The sequence below is a fragment of the Camarhynchus parvulus genome, chromosome 8, assembly GCF_901933205.1.
Source record: "Camarhynchus parvulus chromosome 8, STF_HiC, whole genome shotgun sequence".
NCBI classification, from domain to species: domain Eukaryota; kingdom Metazoa; phylum Chordata; class Aves; order Passeriformes; family Thraupidae; genus Camarhynchus; species Camarhynchus parvulus.
The window spans coordinates 10,017,976-10,040,708 of record NC_044578.1 but is presented as its reverse complement, the minus strand read 5'-3'; the positions used below and the strand labels follow the sequence as shown (position 1 = coordinate 10,040,708).

The following is a 22,733-nucleotide window of genomic DNA, read 5'->3' as shown; positions in this document are numbered from 1 at the left end:
CAGTGATGGGTATGAAGATTGTCTTCTTTTAAAAAAAATAAAAGAAATATAATTTGAGAAACAAGGAATAAAACAAACCCTTAGTGGATACATAAACCACTCATCTTTTAATTGCAAAACATCCAGAGAATAAATGGAAGACCAGGAAAGATAGTGCACACATGTTAAGAATTCCACAAGCCAGTTCTAGAGTCACAGAGCCCACAAGTGCCTTTGTGCAAGCCCTCCAACAAGTTTTGCTGTGCTGGAAAAGACAATTCAGCAAGAATATGACTAAGGTCTCAAATCAAGACTAACACCATGAAGAAGAACTTCACACAATGCAAGACCTAGGTCAAAGAAAATAATCTGACAATAGGTTTAAAAGAAACAAAGGGACCTGCATTTTCACACAATGTGTGAGTAAACAGAGTATAATTGATGCATAATTAAATAGCAAAAGTCATTGCCGCAGGATGCTGTAGAAACGGAAAGCATGAGCAGATTCAGAAAAGGGTGTACAAGTTTCTGGTAGACAGACTTTGCTAGATACAGTGGTCTAGGGACAGCTCCCAGTTCTTGAGGAGACAGTTGCTGGGAATCAGAGAAAGCTGACTCAAGCCATGCTCTCCTTGTTACACCTGGCCTCTGGCATAAAGATCATCTGGGTTACATATTTGGTCTGGCCATTTTGATACCCTCATCATCTTTCTAACATTCTGCTTGCACAAGCTCATTGTAAGAAAACGTATCTTCACCTCTCTTCTTCCACCTCCTCCCTCCTTTAAATCACTTTCCCTTCAGTGACATGCTCCCAGCCAAATGTGCTGACAACTCCTATGCCTGCTGGGTTTCCCACTCCCAGGCTCTTGGACACCCTGTGATTGCAGGCACTGTGTCCTCAGCCAAACACAGCACTGGTTCCACCCCCATGGGTGAGGATTCATCATGAGACCATGCTAACCATGCTGCTAGCTCTAGTGGGACCTGGAAAACAAACCACAGAGGCTCCTGAAAGAGCAGAGGGAGCACAAAAGAGAGTTCATCCTTGTGTTAGAATAAGCAGTAATGGGTTTACCCAGGCTACCTGAGGATACTCTTGGGGCAGCAGCTTGGTTGTAGCTTGCTAGCTGCAGCAGCTTTCCTTTTTGCATAAATCTTGACCCATGGCCTCCTGCTTTTGCACACATTACTCCACTGGTGCCCCTCTCTCCTGACATGAAGCCCTCTCTGTTATTTCCACCCTGAGTATCCAGCTCCAGTGATGTAGCTCAGGTTTTGCACCTCAGTCCTAACCCACGGGGCCTCTGCAGATCAACATGACAGGTCCCTAAGGAGAACTGGCAGATGGGATGGTGGCTCTCTATTGAGATGGTTTAGGGGGATATCTGAAATGTTGCAGCATTCAAAGAAAGCCTCCTCTGCTTTCTGCTCCCCTCCCACAAGGCTGAGCTAATCGAAGTGAAGAACATGATAAACTCTGTGCCCCGAGTCAGCTCTACACTGACAGTTCACCAGAGATACGAGATCGCTCAGTGACATTAAAAATGTCAGCAAACACCGACCAGGCTTGACAGAAGGTATGCATTAGCAGGCTGGGGGGACACAGGGCAAAGAAAACTTCAGCAAACATGGTCAAGTGCACAGGCAGCTCTTCCCCCCCATCTCCTCCACAGAAGGCTTTTTTACAGATCCCAAGACACTGGCCACCACTGCAGCAGTCAGATGTGGAGCTCACCACCACCTGAACGGCCAGATCAATCCAACAAGGTTTGCCTGAGGCAAAGTAAACATGACAGCTACTGGGGGCAATTCCTGTCTCCAGCTTGCCCGAGAGGCAGGTCTTGGAAATTGTGAAAGCTGCCTGCAGGCACAAAGTTCTCACTTCAACTGCTCCTGCAGCACAGCAGTGGAAAGGGATGTTTATTGGCAAATGAACTCTGAGAAAGACTCTCTCACCACTGCAGGAAGAAGATCTGCTGAGCTCTGGGGCATCCCATGCTCTGGCAGAGGGAGTCCAGACAAGGATTGCTTTTTTAAATGATACAAAACAAGAGACAAAGAGGACCTGAAGCTGTGTGTGCCTTGGCAGAGGAATCTGGAACCTATTTTGTTGCTACTGCAATACACACAAGTACACAAACTTGTCTGTGTGTAATCCTACTTCAGCATTGCCTGGTAGTTGCAGCAGGAGCTCTCTAATTCAGACAGGTCCTCTTGTTATCACTGCTCATAAGCAAAGACTCAAAGAAGATCCAGCAGGTGCAGGTGGGGCCATCCTTCAGGAAACTGCTCTCTGTCATATGTGTCTGTTTTCTTGAGATCTGAAACATTCAAGTCTCTGCATTATCCATGACCTAGAAATCATCAGTTTCACACTGCAAGCCCCACCCACCCTCCAACACCTTCACTCACTTCATGGATCAGGTCAGAGGCAGATTCAGCTTAGGAGGTATTTCTAAGTCAGGAATATGCCAGAGGGAGGGGAAAAAGGCCACCTGAGCTATGCAGGGAAGAATGGAGGGGCTAGTTGCCTGTCCACTCCTATCTGTCTCACACCGGGAGCTCATTCAATAGAGACTGAGTCTCCACTGGGTCCATCTGCCTCAACAGAATTAGTTACCTAGGCAGGCAATTCTCTCTTGTGAAAACACACAGGCAGCTGCCCCACAAGCACCTGAAAGCAGTGCATGGCATAGAAGGATCACCCCAGGGTAAGAGTAAGTCCCAGGAGAAGCAGCTCTTAGCCACAAGACAGGAGAGGCCTCTGCTCTTCTCTGCAACATGGGTCATTTCCCAGAGGGACACAGGGTCCCTGGAACCATTCTTTGTTCAAAGGGTGTCAGGTATTACAGTGTCAGAAAAACTTCATTGTTTTCAAGGGACTAGAGGGGCTGGAAGATCAACATTTCTCTCTCACATCCCCTTTCCTGCACAATCTGAAGGAGGTTGAAGTTTACTTTCCAAGTAATACATATGCAGAGGAGGACAACCAACCCACATGCCCCCATCCTACATGCTCAGCATGTGAACCTTTCAGGGAGCTGGCTAGGGGAATATTTCACTGTAACAACTTCCCTCCTGCTCCTGCCTTTAGCTCTGTGCTTGGGACTTCATGGATGCTTAGCAGCCCTCAGCTTAGTATCGCAGTATTTGCTGACATGCAGTACATGAATGCTCACCTTCAAGAAGAGACATTTGTCTGGACATCTACATAATGAGGAATCCCAGCTCCTAACACACTAAATCCAGAAGCCTTGAACTATGGGAAAGTGCCATAAGTCATTCATCCTGAGGCTCAGAGGAGGAGCATGGCTGGATCAACCTACTTCTTAGCAAACATAACAGTACACAGGGATTTCTTTTTTTTTTTTTTTTTAGTATTATTATTCTGCAGCCATCAACCTGCTGGTTATATAGCTGCTATCCATTCACCGGAAGTTTAGTGAACTTCAAATGGCGATCATTAATGGTCACTGAACTGCAGAATGCCCCAATGTGCTTTCAGATTTCATTTACCAAGGACCAGCAATCAGCCAAAAGATTTGCTCTGACAGCAGGGAAATACAAGACCCTTTGACAAGTTCAGCCAGGAATGTGCTGCCAGCATCCCTTGTTAAGTTCATGTTCTACCCTATTTGACGGAACAGATCATGCAAATTGTCCTTCTGCGGCCGCTCAGCCTGTCACTCACGCTTCCATTTAAAACAATAAATAAATAAAAGAACAAAAGAAAAGCCCGCAAGAACAACGAGCTGTTTATAAGAAAATTCGCTTACTGAGACCCTTAATTACCAGGAAAAGGCATAGAAACCCAAATAAAGCACTAAATTGGATGGGGGAAGGGAATCTTACTCATCTAAAGGTTTACCCAGGAGGGCCAACCCAATTTCTCTTGTGCACAGACTGCAGCCTCCTCCCTCACCCTGTTCCTGCTTGTAATCACACTTGCTCTTTCCTTCCCACTTTGGTTTGTGACTTATGGCATCACCGTGTTTTTCTGTGCAGAGGAGCAGCTGTGCCAGGGGTCCTTGTGGATGCACAGCATGCTGCTTCTTAACCACCCAGTGAAGGTGTGCAGCAAAAGACAAGGCGCCAGACAGTGCTCAGTCCGAGGCATTTTGCTTAGCAAAGTGATCACTGATCTCTTAGGTGGATATGCTGCTGAGACAGCTCCCTTTCCCCTTGCCACAAAGAGAAATACTGATTTTTATATTGGAGAATTTGCACATTTATTAACCGGAATTTCATCTGACGGGAACCATGCTCCTAGGAGCCTTATATGGCTGCAAAACAAAACAAAGTCAGCAATACTGGTGACAACACAACCTTCACTGAAAAGGGGTCTCACAGAGTCCCAATATTATGCAGATATTGCACTGTGCCTGCCACAATGGGATTCTCCCCAGCTGCAGAACACATCCCATCAAGTACAGTAAGACTCTATTAGAAGAGATACAATAGGGAGCTGGAGGACTCGGTCAGCCCAGCTTCTGAGAAAATAACTCATTTCAATGCAAAACAGCAGTAGTTATTAGACACCTCCTTAAAGAGGAAAAGTGAAGGACAAGGGGAGGAGGGAGACAGGGAGATAGGGACCAAGGCAGTTTGCACAGAAGTACCTTTTTCAGATTAATCCACTGTTTGAAGTAATCAGCAACCGGCAGCCCTAAGTACTGGCATTGTCCTGGTAACCTGTAAGAGAGAAGAGAGAGCAAGTTTGATTTAATCAGTGCCTTGACAACACAAACTCTGTTTTCTTAAGTGCATTTTGTTCAGAGATGGAAAAGACTCTCAAGTCTGCTGTAACATCATGCTGCACATCAGAAACACTATAGCTCTTGGCAAAAAAATCTCATGAGAGTACAGCTTGGCTTAAGACTTGCATACATCCAGGCTGCTGAAACCTTTTAGACTAAACACTTTGAACAGTCTGTACTGAGCAGCACTCAGCTCTTCTCCACACTGGCTAACACACAAACACAACTGGAGTATCTAGGCTCTCCTTGGTTAAGTAAACCCATCACAAATCCCTGCAAAACCATCCTGCTCTGCCAGCAGCTTACAGGGCAGACAGAAGGACTGACAATTCACCTGTCATGCCCTGGTGCTTCTCCATTTGGCCTTTATGGTTAAAACATCAAAAGAGATATAAGGGAGGGAAGGAGGCACCAAATCATTCATTTTTTTGGACAGCAATGGTGAAAGGCTAAGAAAGCAGAGGCTGTTTTCCAAACAGGTACTTGGAAGAAGAGAGCAGACACAACTCTTAAGATACAAGGTGGTGCACACTGTCTCATTAGGGATGTGAGCACAGCAGCCAGAGCTGTGAGCACACAAATTGATTCTCCCCCTTCCTACAGCAAGCCAATGGAATAGGGCTCAAAACAAAACAGCACCAGTAAGGGAGGTGGGTTGCCTGAAGGGACAGGAGCAGCTCAGGAAAGCTGCTTCTCCCACTCAGTGCCAATCCCAATGTGTTTGCAGGGGAGTGAGGATGTGCCCCTCATCCGGGGAACGCTGAGTCGCAAACCGTGTGGCTCCAGCCAAGCCTGTGCAGGGACATGAGTTATGGGAGTATTTCCTGGCCACTTTGATCTGATCAAGAGTAATTGATGGATCTTGTTCATTCACATACTGCTGAGCATGCCTGGGGCACTGGTCACAGGATCTTTAAGTGAAGCAAAGGAACATCCCAAATAAATATGTCAACTAAATAAATGACTAAATTAGCACTGTTTGTGCATGTTAAAAGTCACAACCCCAGGAATCAGCTTTTGCAAACAGAGAGGGTGGGGAATCTCCCAACTTCCTCAGGCACATGGGGGCTGTAGGAGGAGATTGTAGGGGAGGAGGAAAAGCTAGAAGTGCCAGCATCAGCTGATCATGTCCAGGGCAAAGTCTTCTCTTGCTCTCCAAGGAGGAAAGCATGAATAGTCCAGACTAGCCTTCAGACTCAAGACTGAAATACAGGAAAAAGCTCTGGTGAGCAGTGGATACAAAGTAAACACCCCAAGGGGCACCGTCAATATCCCAGGCAGTACCTGAGTGGTCAGCCCGGCTCCAAATCCTTTGGTGAACAGAGAAGCATCTCTCCAGACATTTCCCCAAGTAAGGAGATGAAGGAGCCACACAGATAATGCACACGCAGATAATGTGAGAGCCAGGGTAGTGCAGGACCAGAGCAGTCTGGTCTTGGTGACTCCTCCATTTCGAGGCAAAGAAAAGGAAGGAAGCTGGGAAACATATCCAGAGGAATCTCCTGGGAATATGTTGTCAACAGAGCCAGCACACACTGGGACCCACCTGTGTACTACCTTTGCCCTGCTTAGGCTAAGAAAGTAAGAGACTTCCTGTGCCACAGTCAAATGTCTGGTCCTGAGAAGATGTACATGTGATGATTCAGGACCAATCATTTAAATCATACAAACACATTTGAATAAGAATGTGGAAACTCTTTGAAAGCAGGAAGGCTATCAAAAGAAGGAGCTTGCAAGGAGCAGGGCCACAGCGATTTGCAGGGCAAGTAGTGCAAGTTGACAGCACAGTCCCATCCCTGGGCACAGCTCATCTGACACCACTGTGCTGAAATAAAGCACCTGGAGTCACTCTTCACAATTGCACATTGCCACACAAACAGCAGCCTGGCCCATGCACTTTACAGCCATTACACAGATGTCCATGATGTCCCTTAGTCGAACAGACCCAACCAGCCCCAAGCAGCATGCTGAGAAAGCTCTTTCTCCAGGAAAGCTGCTTTTTGCTGGTGCCCAAATAAAGAATCACAAGAAAAGAAACCATCTAAAACAAACAACTGGTCTAAATAAAGGCACTTGATTAGCTCAACCTCTTTCAGTCTGCTCACATTTAGCTAGAGAAGATGATAACAGAAGTTAGCAAAAGGTATGTTACAAAAAATTAGTTTCTCCTCCAAACCCAAGCGGCTTTCATTAATACAGGTCTGAGCCTAGCTCCAGTGAGAAGAAAAATTATCCATTTACCTAACTTCTGGATAGGGCCCAGAAGAAGTGAGAGCAGCATTGTTCTTGTTAGCCAGAGGAACTGACAGCAAACTACCCATGCAACGAATGACATCTAAAGCACTGCCACCCCTGTGGGACCAAAAGGCCCAGCAAACTGGACAGTCTGGTTCTATTTTCACCCTGAGACTGATGGCAGAGTGCCCTGGGCACTGGACAGTGGGTCTTTAATTGGAGAAAATAAATGCTCCAAATAAATATGTCAACTAAATAAATGACACATTTTTGCAAACAAGTAACAACCCCAGAAACTGCCTGTGAAGCTGCGTGACCTCAGGACATTCCCCCTCCCCCTCCAAGCTTGTGCTCCCCTCATTTCTTGTCAGATGCAGAGGGGCTTCAAGTTTTTCAAGCACCAGGAGACCAACACTGCTGTTATAACCTGGGCGAGCTGTCAGCAGCACAGACCAAAACATAAGTCTATCCCTGAGCTGAAAGGTGCAGTCCTGGTGGCTCCAGGCCACTGGGGTCACAGCCACTGAGCAAGGACTAGCAAAGGATTGCTTTATGGGTCTGGCCTAGTCTGAATATACAGCACTCCTGGCACAGGGAACCAGGGGCTTTCGCTGCACAGGTCCCAGGTTTCCTGGTAGCCACGGGGAGGAAAATACCCCTGCAAAATCTTTTCCCCAGCTCCAAGACTATCACCTGCAGTGGTGCCCCCACTCTTCAGCCTGGAGAGCAGACAGGAGTTTCTCTATCATCTTTTCCAGGCTGGACTGAATAAGGCACATCTGTGGCTGTCCTGGGGAACAGAAGTACCATGGGCTGTAAGGAAGTATGTCTATTTATCAGAGCCACCATTCACCTGAGCATTCACTTTTTTGAAAAATAAGCTTTTATGCTCAGTCGAGCTTCTTGCTCTTGCCAGAGCCAAACTTACTCACTGAGAGCAGCTTTGCTTTAGCAGAGAGCTCAGGATTTGGCCCTCCCTCAGGTAAGGGAGAAATGATGGCACATTTTGCTGCATTCAACATCCCATGATCCTTCCAGTTTTTGAATGAGTTCTAACTGGCTTCCCAAACACTGAAGCTCTCACTCCTTGGGAAGGAAGCTGTCTTTCAAAAACCACCCCATCAGCCAAACTGCATTCAGGATAGAGAAACTTGAAAATGGCTGTGTGATTTTCCAGCCTCCAATGCAGCTCTGGTGCTCTGTCCTCCCAGGAGCAGAGATGGGAGCGCATAACTTCTGCCTGCTCCCAAAATGCAGATCACTTTTGCTCAGAAGAGCAAGTGACATCAGGTAGCACACTCTCCTCCACCAGCTAAGCACGTCTAAGTCCTTCTTAGACCATGGTCAGCAGTGGCAACTCTGCACCATTTTCAAAGAGCTTTCTCCACCCCAGGCTCAGATTTCCATCCAGCCCTGCCTCACCACCCTGCAGGGTAAATGGAGCCTGGAGATGAACGGGATGCAATAGGAGGTGAGGTGACATGGCTGCATTTCTGCTGTTGAAGCCAGCTCTCTCCAAGGCAGCAAGAAGCGCACAGCTCGGCGGTGATAAACGGCCTTGCTTTAGTTATCACTTTCCTTAAGTTAAGGAGAGCAGCCTGGTGATGGATGGGCTGGAATTCGGTTATCAGGGAAGGCTGTCAGCCAGAGTTGCCTATCTGCACACACATTTAGCAGGGCGTCATTATGCGATGGCATGGAGTTAAAATATGACCAAGGGTACTGAAAGAAAAAGAACAAGATTAAAAAAAAAAAAAGGCAAATTGAGCAACAATAAAGGAGCATGAGGCAAGAACGTTATCATACTAGTGACACCTTTTATCTCAGTCTGGTTAGCTAAAGCAGGGCACAAATTGGTCCTTCCTCCACTATTGTATCCTCTTGTACAAACAGAGGCAGATAAAATGTGTCACCAGTGCGATAGCATATCAATTTAACCCTAATTATCTAGAGGGTCAAATGAAGAAATGGGGGTTTCTCGTTTCAACAGGTCCCTCCATCTCTGTTCAGAGCCAACACATTAATATGGAAGGGGGAGGGGCAGCTATAATTGATTTCCGTCACTCAGGTGGTTCTGGCGTATAAAAAATTAATGCTTGATTCTCCCAACTAATCAGAGCTGGTTAACGTCCATCTGCTTCTGGGTTCAGGATGTCAGGAGACAAAGAAATTGGGCCACTTGCTACACACAGGGTGTATTGATATTGAGGCAGTTAAAAGAACAAGTTCCTCCATGGGAAGATAAAGGGACATTAAATCTTGGGGTTTATAGACCTGATCTTAACCTTCCAAAAAAATCCATTCCCTGGAGACCTTGCATTGTAAGAGATGCAGAACATTTTAATTGTGTCCTGGCCAACACTTGTGCATTGGGCTGCAAAGGAGAGCACTGGCAGGCTCCTGGCCTGGAAATCCTTCACTGATGAAGAAAGCTGCTTGGATGCTTAAGCAACAACAGCACCATGGTGAAAGAGAGGAGCTGTCAAACCACCTCAGCTGGGCCCCTTTGTTCAAAGCTAGGCTGGTCAACACTCTGGACCACACAGCTCAGAGGTGCTCCTCTGTTTTGATGTAGAGTGGCATGTCTGCCCAGCCAAGAGGCAAGCTTACGTGTCCTCTCCCAACAGGACAAGGTCGCAAGGGAATAACATCCTATGCTAAGGCACCTGAACAGATTTAGCAGAGAAATGGTACTGCAACAGGCAAAGCTGCACCTGTCTGCACTTAACCTGCACTTACATGAGCTGGGGCCAAGTTAGGCATTCAAAGCAGTTCAGGTAGGTCCATACTCTCCCAAAGAGGCAGCTGCAGACTGCCAAAACCACAGTGCCAAACCAGAAGGCCTCTGTCAGGGTGATGTCACAGCATCCACACACAGTAGACTGGCCCACGTACAAAGAACAGCCCAAGCCACACCACAGCCTACAAAAACTGAAGCATGCTGACATACACCTCCACAAAAACCTGAACTCCCTCATCCCAGTAATTCAGTTTAGACTGGGGCTACCTTCCTGTGTATCCGGAAGCTTTGGCAGGGAGGTGTCTCCTCCTCAGTGCTGGAGTCACTTTGCCACTCAGTGCAAACATGCTTCTGTCCAAAATGAAGTACAAACCCTGTGCCAGACCTCTGGCTCCCCACTCACAATTTCTCAGCCCCACAGACCAGCCAAGAGGCCAGAGGAGCCCACCTGCTCTTGCTTTCCACCAGGTAAGCACTCATCAAGCACACACAATGCCATCTCTCTCTGCCCCCCCATCAGTGCCGGACAAACCACACCTGCCTGGCTGCTCTTAAAATTCACAAGCAGTAGCTGTGGAAAGACAGTACATCCAGAGAGGGTCTGAAAAGCCCTGGGCTTTCACAGAAACCCTGAGACAGGTCCCATCTCTCTCCCTCTTTGCTTTCCTTCCACCCTCTCAGTTCTCTCAACCACCCCCAGACTTGTCACAGTGCAACAAGCGTATGAGCCACACATCAGCTTTAAATATCAGCGTGCATGAAGCAGGGACATGAGAGCAGGGAAGTGGGAACAGACAGAGCAAGCCTCCATCGCCTGTCAGGTAACACTAATGAATTTCAACACCAGCAGCCATTGCCTCAGACGGGCTGGTGAGAGGAGACAGAGTTACAGTGAGAAGCCTTTGCAGGAGCAGCCTGCCTTTTTTCAAAGCCCCCTCTGTTAATAAATGTCATTCTCGAGCAGGCTGCAGCAGTCCTCAAGCCAGGACGGCGTGGGCTGGGGGAGAGACAGGCAACTGACAGCACTCAGGATGCCTGGGCAGCACAGCCTTTTCTTCTACTGCTTCCCCAGACAAGAGCCAGGAAAAGGAAGAAGACGGGTCATTGCTATTGGCATAAAGCTGTGTTCCATTAAGGCCCCAGCTCCCAAATAACAAACCTTCACAAGGAACCACAAGTGCAACCCCAACACCCTCTAGTCCTGTTCACTGGGATGGATGGATGGATGGATGGATGGATGGATGGATGGATGGATGGATGGATGGATGGATGGATGGATGGATGGATGGATGGATGGATGGATGGATGGATGGAGGGCTCTACAGCAACCAGTCCTGGAATGGGCAGAGGGATGCAGAGACATCCAGCCACACTGTCTGCACTCCTGACAGCAGCAAAGGGTTACAGAGCAGTCGGTCCCTTTGCTAACACAAATGCACTCCCGAGGCAGCACAGGGAGAAGCATCCAGCACAGGGCACTGTACGGCAACCGCACCGATGCACAACATGAAGGTCAATGCAAGTCTTCTTTACAAATGTCAACCTGTCATCTCTGGATATTAATGAGGGCTGACCAGCAGCTAAAATGCATCCATGCTCCATTAGTAATAAGAGAGACACAATGCAGGAGAAGAGCACACACCATGGCACATGGAGGCACCAGTGGGTCTGCAGGGCCTGAGGAGGTGTGGTGATGCACAACATAACTTAGGCCACTCCAGATGCCCAGGAAGGAAAGAAATTCTGTACAAACCCCTTCACTGGAGTGTGTGTTATCTTTTCCCATCAACCTTTAATTGGATTAGTGTAATGAGGCCAAAAACACAGGCTAAGCAGCAAGGTTAACACCTGGCACTTCCAGATCTTTTCTTTTTCTGTGATGCCAATTCTGGACAGAGCTGCATTCTCCCTCTACCAGACAAATTCCTGCCTAGGAAGCCTAAAAGGCAAACTGCAAGCCTTAACACTAGAGACTCATAGCAGCATTGGCTGAAATATCTGAACACCCATCATATGCTAACAGTGTGATCCCTATTCTTTAAATTTTTGCTGGGTACTAAGAAATTTGAGAGAACCTCAAGACCCTTGCTTTCCAAGCCACTAGCCAGTGAATGGAAAAGGGTGTTAGCCTTTTGCAGCCAGGCACTAGGGACATAATTCTGCCACAAAAAGCACATAGGGCAAGTGGCTTGTTGTGACTCGCTCGTCCTGCAAAGCACTGTGTGCCTTCCACTGCCATCAACCTTAATGAAACATGAAGGCATTTAACACCAAGTGAGATCTGGCCCTTTTATGAGTATCTGTCTGTGCATCAGCAAGATGCTGGCAGAGATGCTATCTCAACATTAAAAGCAAGGCTGTAACACAGCAGGTATTCAGCCTCCAACAGAAGATGTTCATCAACAATTGCGCACACATGATGCTACAATAAATCTATGTGCTACTTCTTAACAGCTTCTCTTAAAAAGATTCATAGCTCTATTTACTGGGCCTGATTCTGCTGCTAGGCATGTGGGAGTAAATCTAGAGTAACTCTACCTGGAGTTTGTAAACAGACAGGGATAGTAGGATCAGAACTGAGCCTCTTGATTTTTAAATAAGTACTTAATTACCATGCAGGAAACCAGAGCCTGCTGGCTCCATGGTTCAGCTGAGATTAAAAGTGCAGCAGGAGGAAGATTTGCACTACTCCAGATTGGTGGAGGGGTAGAGCAAATGTTCTCACCATCCCTTCCAGATATGGAGAACAACTAGGTGGACTTGCCTTTGACATGAGAAGTGCATGACACTGCTCCCAAGAAAAGAGAAACTGCAAAGTCTCCAAGGCTGAGGTTGCCTCCCCAGCCTTGGGAACCTGATCTTATGAAAAACCCCTACAAACAGATTTTTACACATAACCTTGGTGTGAGAGTATGTCTGCTTACTAAACGTGACATTATACAGCATCTTTATGAAGAGAAGTGTACAAATTGCATACTGTATTCTCAGTGGAAGTCATGCATCACCACCACAGGCTGCAGCAGGTCAATGTCCAGTTTGTCATCAGGAAAAACTCTTCACCATGCAGGTAATAAAGCTCTGGAACAGACTGGTGGCAAAATCTCCTCCCCTGGAGACATTCAAGCTCATCTGCAGAATACCCAGAGCAACCCAATCTAAGTTTGAAGTTAGCTCTATTTTGAACAGGTGGCTGGATTAGAAATCTCTATTTAAATTATTCTGTGAATCATGCTTCAGCAGATCCTGATTACACATAGCATGTGTCCTTTCTCTGTCTATATGGTCTGTTAATAAGCCTTTCATACAGACATTAATGTAGTAATCGCCTGGTTCTCTGCATACCAGCTGCTTTAGGAGGGAGCATTTAGACTCCTGTTGCAGAACACTGTAATTATGCACTGAGTAAGGGAATGTATCTGATGAAATGGATGTATCCATCGTGTCTAAGCCCCCTTAAAACCAAAACATGCACAAAAACTAAGCTAAAATTAAATATTATTCTCCTCCCACTGTACAAATACCATTGCAGAAGTATTTCTCCCTAGGAAACCTGAACACACAAGACCTAGAGCTAAGGTGCTCCTCTAAACTAAGAAGATATGTCCTGTGCCAGGCCTTCCTTAGATCTTCTCTCCGACAGGCAGGAGGAAACCTTGCCTCTCCCAAGCCTGGCCTGTCCAGACCATTTAGCAAATAAACTCTTCAAGACAAGGGCTTTCTGCTATGAGTCATAAACTGTTTAGAGCCTAATGGTAAAGCCTATAGACGCTTAACATAATACAATCATGTCACTTAAAGGCCATTAGTCTCCAGTCTAAACAGCACTTTTCCAGTCGCAGCGGGGACCTGCCAACCCAGCAAGGCAGGATAAGGGACGTGGGTGGTCAGTCAGGTCACTGGACTTGCAGACACTTGATATGAAACCCCAAGCAGGACAGAGCCCAACCAGAAAGCATGGGGGAAAGCCATGCTCTAGCAGTCAAACGTTTTGTCATTTGTGCTTTCTTGAATCACTCGAATCAGCTGAAAACCTGTCTGCCAGGTCTGTCTCCACCTTCAACCATGGCTGTACCGCTTGCATGGGGAAGAGCCCCTCATCCACAGAGGGAGCATCCAGCTTTCTGTATCACCTCTCTTTCCACTCACTGAAGTAGACCACTGATCTACAAGAAAAGATGCCATTCTGTTTTGTGACTCTGTTTGAACCCCTCTTCTTTCCTGGCGTCATCTCTGTCTTCTTCTGGCACCACATCACCCAGTTCTATTCTCTCAACTGACTTCTGAGATTGCTTCTTCTTCCCACTCCCCACTAAAGGGAAGAGAGAAATCCTAATAGGAGCCAGTGGGATGGGGTAAATTGCCTTCCTATGCCCTGTGATGATACACAACCCAAAACTGCACACACAGCAGCTTCATGGGCTCTCATGCTGTCAGCACTGGGGAGACCAGCACCCTGAGCACAGGTTTCTGTGCAAATTACACAGGCACAGAAAAACACAAAAAAAAACACAAAACAAGTTTGTGTTTTCCTTGTGGGGAAGAGACCGTTCCCACCTCCAAGCGCAAGCTGCCATTAGTATTTGCTTCGCCAGAGAGAAGGAGCAGCGAATCCTCCAGAGCAAAGGACAAGTGCAGCAATTAGGATGCAGGGGCTGCGGGAGCTGTTTAACAGCACGACCCAGAGGTCAGTGCCGCCGACTCCCAGCCCTGCATAAATATTGTATGAGCTGGGGAGAGGGGCTGTTACGGCCACCCTCAGCGCCAGCCCTCCCCCATCCATCGCCACTCTGCATCCTGCTAGATACGCCAGCAACATTATTTACAGATGTGACAGTCAGGAAAATCACTTTAGTAACTAAGGGAATGGGAATGAAGACTGCACAGTAGAGCAGGCACCTGGGAGCAGGCTCCCATCCGCACCTCCTGCCACCCCTTAGAGCCCTGCCAAACGGCACGGCCCGTTCTCAAACAGGTACATGAAATACCACCAGGAACAAGGAGGGGAGGGGAGGCTGTGAGCTCCCTCTCAAAGCTTGCCAGGTGTTTGATTATCAATGCTGCTGAAGCACACTTCAGCCAGCAGCTGCCTTCCAGTTTCCTATCAGTATCTCTGCTAGACCCGCCCTTTGGAGGGAGCTTTGTATCAATGTAATGAGAAGCTTTAGAGGGAGCTTCTCTCAGACTCTGTGCAGACCTGCAGAAGGGCCCTCACTCCAACACAGCCATAGGGGCTCATCCCTGCAGAAACGCCCTCAGATGCTCTATTTGGCACCAGCCACCTTCCTCACACGTGACCTGTTCACTCCTTATTCCCTGAAGGATTGTCTTCACCTGCAACTTCAGTCACACTGAATGGCACCATCTCTACTGTATCTTGGAACATCCTCATTCTTCTGCTCACTTTTTTTGCTGGACATGCCAGGTAACTGCACATTTGCTGTGATGCTCTGCACAAATACAAACCTATCTCAGATTCACAGAGACTGAAGGTTCCTGAGGACAAGGACATTCTCCAACTGTACCAGCAGCCCATGAATTCCTAGGGACATGCTGCTAATAAACATTACTGCCCAGGGCAACACACGAGAGCTGCAAGATGGAAGACACAGCTTGGATGTGCTTCTGCCCATGATACCTCTCCAGAATTTTTTTCATTGTTCCGTGTCTGGTTGCTGAATCCAGGGAAGGCAGAAGCCCTGTCTTACAATTAGCAGCTTTTCTAAACTCACCGTGCAATTAACAGGCTTAATTATTGATGGCAAAGGCAGGGAAGGGAGGAAAGAAAGAGCCAACAAGGAAGGAATGATGTGGGGGTGGCAGGCACCAAAGGTCTCCGAAGATCTTCCCTGAGCCTAGAGCACAGAAAGAGCCCCTAGCCGCTCTGCTGCTCCCACGGCCCTGCTCTAATGCTCCCTGACATGCCTCTGAAGACAGCGAGCTGTTTGCAGTCACCACCGTGATTTGTTAGTAATTATTTTCACAGTGTCACATTGCTGTCACTCTCTTAACAAAGAGACAGGCAGCCCGAGGCTGCCTGCAAGAAAGAACCAACAGAGAAAAGCAATTGTCAGGCACCCAGGGATCCTCTTTGCTTCCTGGGTTTCAAAACCAGAGCCCTTACCAGCTTCTGAAGCAACTTCTGAGGAGAAGTGGCAAGTCAGAACCATCTCCCATCCTGGTCACAGGAAGAGGAATTAATTACTTAGCACCTTCTCAATTTCACCTTACCTGTAAATCCAGTGCAAGACCCAGGTGCTTAGAGCCCCTTAAGCCAGCAATTTGCTTCAGGCCTGCAGCAAACACAAAACAACTTTGGCAATTGATGACTTTTAGTGCTCTCCTTGCAAGTCCCTATTTCTTTTTATGTGGTCTTGCCATTAGAACGTGCTTCCCAAACACAGCAATCCTGATGACAAACCCCTGCCTAAGTCTATCATCCTCACACATTAACCCTCCAGACTGTTCACATGTGCTCTTCCTACACCAGACTCATTAATTCCAACACACTGCTGTGCTCCACATGGCAGTAACATTTCACTTGGCATTTCACAATGCCAGAGGACCTCAGCAGCTTCCTCACACCTGAAAAACACTGTCTAATGTCTTGCTGCCTCTGTTTTCTCATACACAGCACAGTGACTTGACAAAGAACTTCCCTGCTTGAATCACCTCCAGTCCATCCATCCATCCATCCATCCATCCATCCATCCATCCATCCATCCATCCATCCATCCATCCATCCATCCATCCATCCATCCATCCATCCATCCATCCAACCTTTGGCTCACTTGTCACTAAGTCCAAGGTAATCACTCCTTTCCCAGTAAACATGGTGCTTGCTTGAGCCCCCAAGGAATGGAGGCTACTTTGGCACCTGAAGTGTCACACGAAATAAGGATATAGAGATGAAAGACTGAGACACCTGGCCAGACAACCTTTAAAGCACTCTTGAGCTTTGTGCAGAAATCAAGTGGACTTCCTCCAGAGCATTTCCAAGTCTGAACTACTCCCAGCCTGTGTTCTTCCTACACCTGCTTACTGATGGTGCACAAGGGGCTCTGCAGCCATGGGGAAACCTGGGTACTAATTCACCCTCTTAGCACAGGGAGAGTTTGGAAATATTAAGCCTCACAGTCTAAGGAAAACCTTCCTGCAATTAACTGCATGGAAGAGCTCTTGACTGAGAGGGCAGCTCCTTTTCAGGGGTCCTTTTAATAACCAAGAAATGGCATATACATGCTGTGAAGAATTAGGATCACCATTGGGAAGCTAAATGGTCCATAAAATGTAAAAGTTCTCTTCAGAGCTGGGAGCATTGTGAGCTGGAGGAGAGGTCTTGGCAACCTCCCACCAGCCTACTCCATGCACCCGGTTTGCAGGGACAGATGTGACTCCAGGCAGGAACGAGGAACTGAACTCAGCTGGTGCCCAGGCACCTTGGGCACGCTGGCCAACAGTCAGCACCGAGACCTGGTTCAACAGGCACGTGGAAAAACTGAAGCAAGGAAATTAGAGATGACCAAGAGGCACCTACAGAGGAAAAACAAAGGGTGTCCCAGAGTGCCAGGCAGAGAGGAGGAGAAATCCTTGCTCCAAGACAGGCAAAGCTGGTAGGACCAAGGCAGGATGAAGTCCTGGGCAGTATGAGCTTCCCGGACACAACCCTGCCAGGACATCACCCTGCTTCCTCTGTCTTCTTCCCACAGACTTCTCTATTCTGCTTTCTTCTACCACCACCTCCATATGCCTCACATCACTGCTAACACCTGGTCCACATCAATGTCTGACCATGTGACACTGCCTTTGGGGTGCCAGGCTGCCGATGGCAGCGCCTGGGCCAAACATGGAAAAAGGTGACTCCAACATGAAACGGACTCAGCTCAAAAAGTTAATCTGCAGCTCCAGTGTCCTCCCAAGTCCTGCACACACCTCATCATCCACTCCTGAGGATACAGAGCGTCGCTGGACAAGGCACGTGAGAATATGCTGGAGGGAAAATACCAGGGATGACCTCAAGATGGCCCAGTAGGTCTTTGCCAGCCAGGAGCTTCAGGAGGAAAGGGACTAAACCCATCCAGGAAAATGGCTCCCAACAGGAAACAAACATCCCAACAAAATAAAACATTTTCAAGAAAGCTATAGACTCACACAGCAGAGCAAGTGAAAGAGGAACGATGCTGCTCCCAGGCTGGCAGTATTCTTCAAGCAGAGCTCTCTAGGCAAAGAAGGCATAAGCACATCTCTCCCAGCCAAGCCACTGAGAGGGCAGCATTGGTGCCAACACGCAACTGCTCTGCTTCAGCTGCAAAGTAAGAAGAGCTGGGATCCAAAGGAAGACAGCTGACATTTCAGACCCAGCATGAAACACTACGGCTGTCTAACACTAGAAAAATTAAGCTATTCTAAGAGAAAACAAACACTTTGTGGAGCTAAATCCTGTTTTTCACACATGCCACAAACAACAAAATTCAGCTGGCAAACAGCCCTCCAGTGATTGTCCTCTGCAGTCCCAAGCCAACCAGCTTTTCAATTCCCCAAGGCACAGAATCACCACAATCCTGAACTGCTATTAGAGGGCTCTCATACAGACAGAGGCTAGGTACCCATTTACCAAGTACCCATTATAGATCCATTGATTTTGAAACAATTTTGCCTGAATTCACTAAAATCCTGGACACAGAATTCACCAAAACCCTGGACACAGAATTCACCCTAGTGATTCCTGGTGCAGAGGGCGCTATGGCTCCCTACTCTGTGAGCAGATGACATTGAGACCATTGATTTACATCCAGTTCAGTGTGATTGTTTTCAAACAGCTTGAGTTAAGTTACCCAGGGGTAGAAAATCTACCTTCTCCACTTACTACTCCATCCCAAAGGTTCAGTGCTGGAAATAAAGTGCATGATGCAATGCCTGCCTCATTCTCCCTTGGACTGCAAATTTATTTGTAAATTTCTCCAGACTCTTTTCACGCTGCTTCCAACTTCTTTGGTCTTAATTTCCAGGTAGAAGAGTCCTGCTCCCCAGAGTGCACCAGGCACCACAGCTCAGTAAATCTGTAGCCACTACAGCCCTGATATGACAAATGTCTTTGCTATAATGTGCCAGATAAAGAACAGACCTGAAGGTCCATTGCATTATGATCCCTATGTAAAGATTTAATGTCCAAAGCTTAACCCAAAGACATTCCCAAACATCTAGGACAATGTAACTTGCAGAAGCCCAAGCAACCAATTATTTCAAATAAAGACAAGAACAGGAGTCAGCCAGGGTAACTGGTACATAAGGATAACAAAAGTCAAGTCTGGTATATTCATTTTAAATAAGAGTGTACAGAGGGGGAATCTTAAAATCCAAATTTTTTTTTTGCATAAGTGATATCATTTTCTTTAAAAACAAAAAGCTGGACTGCAGGGTCACAGAAGTGAATGGGGTCACTGCTATTCCCTGTAAGTGCTCACAAGGCTCCCTTGCTTAGCTCTGGCAAAGCACTTTAGGATGTAATTACATGAACAACTCCATCAGCAAAGCTGACTCAAAAGGTTCCTGACCCTGGATATTCAGTCCCATCCCTTCACTGTAGTTCACACCACACTCTTTGTTCAGCCAGTGTAACCGTGTGAAGAGATACAGCATAGGCTTGTTCAGCAAAATGATCCCCACTAAAAAAGCACCACCAAGCTAATCTAAAATCTTAGCTGGAAAGGAATTGTTTTATTAGCTTTAAATACAGATGACTACATTATCTTTCAGTTACCAGATCTTTCTTGTTACTCTCAACTCTGAAAATACCTCTTGCCTGGCTGCCACACAGCCAGCCCGCCCCACACCTTCTCCTGCCCTTCCTCATGACTACCCAAGCCTTCCCACTCACTCTAGCCAGTGCTCATCTGCAATTTCTCTCTGAGGTAGAGGCTACCAACCCCCTCCTGGTCCTGTGATAAAGAACAGCATGTACAGAGGACACTAACACCAACAATTCTTTTCCATTCATGACCTAATTCTGATCTCAAAAACGTCCAGGACAGAAACCTGGAAAGAGCAACCCACTGCCACATTTTGGAGAAGACAAGCATCCTCCCAGTCTGTGTAACTTGCAAGAAAGAATTAAAACAGTAGGACAAAATTAAGCAATGGTATAATTTACTGCTCAGAATTTACTAATATCCAACCTAGGAAGAGCACCAAGGGCTATAAACATTTCAAGACACTTCACTATGTTTTATCACTATATTAGAGAGTACTTGCCTTTTAACACTTATTTAAGAAAATAAAAAACTTCTGAGCAGTAGTTTCCTGTGAAGACATAAATTAGTATGTTCTGATCAGCCACAGTAAGTGCAGTTAAAGCATCTTCATGTCAGAGTTATATAGACCAAAGCCTACATGTACTTTTGGCTATGCTCAGTGCATTTACAGAACAATCCAAATCTGGAAGGAGAAGGATTAACTGATGCTTCTGACATTACGGTGCAGGTCTGAGACTTGGGACATAAGACTTCAGCTCTGCCTCTGCCTGCCTGCACAGCCACAGGCATCTCACTTAACCTCACCGTACTTCAACTCTGTATCTATGAACACATGGTAAAAATGCCTCTTTTGTTGCCAAGATTAATTCACATTGTGTTTAAGAGCCCACAAACTGGTTTCACACACAGGGGAAAGCAATTTGACATTTCAGCAGAAATAAACTACACTAAAGAGCTTATATTACAAGGGCTCAACTGTGGCAGATACTAGGTACCCTCTTTTCCACTAAACCCGTCTCCTGCAGTCAGCAGCTCCCTCAACCCTTCAGAGGCACATTACCCTCACCACCCAATGCCACATCAATGCTATTTGCTTAATGACTAGTGTCAGTTCCAACCTAGGTGCAGAATGAGGTCCAAGCACTAAAGCAGACGACATCAGGTATCTGAATCCATCCCTGGAGCTGTTAAACTTGGACTATAGCTCCTTGCAACAGGCTAAAGAAATCCTCCCACTGAGCATGCAGAGGCCTGAGGACCGTGTGTCTAACGAGGCTGTATCCCCACTCATATTTTAGCTTGGCAGGTCTGGTGCTCCTTTCATCTTTTGCTTCAGGTAGCTCTCTTTAATTAATAACATTTCTGAGTCGACACAGGGAACTTTCCACCCAGAATGAATGGCCCTCTCTCATTAGAACCATGACTTGTCATGATGTATTCAAGAGCAGAAGTGTGATTCATTCCCTTGTCTGGGAATGAGGGGTGTTGCTGGGGGTGGGGGGGAGAAGAGTCTCTGTAATGAGTGACTGATATTTGCTGAAGTTGATACGCGACTCTGTCGGCTTGAACTGCCTTGTCAGGACAAGCCTTCAAGAAAGGTGATGTTCCTACTCAAGAGGTTTTCCTCATTAAAGAAATTGCATCTTAACAAGAGGGAAGGGGAGGGCTGGCAGGAGAGCTGCTGTCTCCCCAACACCAGCCTGATTCACACACACACCAAGAACTGAAAGCAGGTTAATCCAAGCACAGCCAGTAGAGGATCAGCGCTTCATTTAGGAGCCCTCTCACACAACGGACTCTCTCCAGCAGCAACCAAATCCCTCCAACAGGTGCACTTCTGGTGGTGCACCACACCCATGACAAAGCCTTTGGCAGCATAGCCGAGGACCTTGACTCATGCTAAACCTCCATAAGCCCTTCTCAGATGCCTGGTGTTTTGGGCACCCAGCTCCTTGTGATTAGTGCTCCCTATTGTCTGAGGGAAGACAGACACACAGCTCTGTGGTCTTCCAAGGAAGCTCCAGTGTCCAAGAGCAATCAAGTCTGTAGCCACACAGTGCCTCTTTTCCTGAAGATCCCTGAGCCAAGCAGAAGCTTTAGTGATCCTTTAGCAGCTGAGTTTACATCTTGAATCCTGCAGACTCAGTAGTGCCAGACACCATCAACAGAGAGCAGTACCCCGACAGTCACTATTTCTCTGGTGCTTTTGTTTGAGCTACACACATTGCAACTCCTGGCTTAGGCAGGGCTATTTCCCTACCTTATCCCTATATCCAACACTGACAGGCTTGAAGGTTCCTCCTCCTTGTTACAACCACTTCCCCACATCCAGTTTGCTCATCCCACTGTGCCTCCCTGGCACCTACCAGTGGCACCTACTGGAACCCCTCACAGTAGACAGACCAGTTCAGAAGACACCATATCTCAGCTCCAGAACAGCACATGCAGACAGAAGCCAAACTAAATGCCCAGGTCACTGCTGGAGAAGCCAGGAACAAAGCTGCATGGTTTACCAGCCAAGCTAAGGACAACGGAGGACAGGAACTCCAAACCACTCAAGATCTGGGTAAGAGGATTGCAGCTATGCAAGCAGCTGTCATTACTAAGGAAGCTGAGAAAAGAAAGAGCAGAGTTAGGAGTAAACTTGTCACAAGTCGTGGCTCCTTAAGCCAGGAAGTGTTGCACTCACCTCAGTGTCCTCAATTCCTCTGGAACCCAGCCAGGTTTCTACCATGCAATGTTCCAACAACACTCCTCCAAAAGTGGACAAACAGCACCACCTCCCTTCCTGCTGTCTTTTGTGACCAGCGTGTGGTCTCAACGTGGTAGCAAAGGGCATCAGCTACACCACAGGTCTTCTAGGGAAGCATGGAGGGTTCCCTGGAATACCTCATGGATGTTCCACGTCTCTGAGGCTGTGCCTCCCTGTCTGAGCAGCCTTGTTTCAGCTCTCCGCTTTCTCTCTTTAAAAAGAGATGCTCAGTTCTGCTTTGCTAAACCCTATTTGGCAATGTGTCTAAACACACGCAAACTTAATTAGTTCAGGAGGGAGACTCGGCATTTGTGGTGACGGATAAAAGTAATGGGAAATGAGACAAGTCAGAGCTGGCAGGGAGTCCTCACTCCAGCCTCATCCACTGGCATGGTGCTAATCAGATGTGACGCTACACGCTGCAGCACCCAATCGGTGATGGAGCGGCGTGATGTGCTACTCACCAGGCGGCTGCAGCCAGACTCCTGCTATCCATGTGCTTGGAAACACACAATGCA

The 22,733-nt window shown here is 47.2% G+C and overlaps 1 protein-coding gene across 2 annotated transcripts in view; it reads right to left on the bottom strand.

The window, feature by feature from the left end:
* Positions 1-22,733, bottom strand: part of ERI3 (ERI1 exoribonuclease family member 3) — a 129,268-nt gene that overhangs the window by 72,654 nt on the left and 33,881 nt on the right. For both annotated transcript variants that reach the window (XM_030953481.1, XM_030953480.1), the window contains exon 6: positions 4,602-4,674. In XM_030953481.1, coding sequence (XP_030809341.1) covers positions 4,602-4,674 — 73 coding nt within the window. The remainder of the gene's footprint in view (positions 1-4,601; positions 4,675-22,733) is intronic.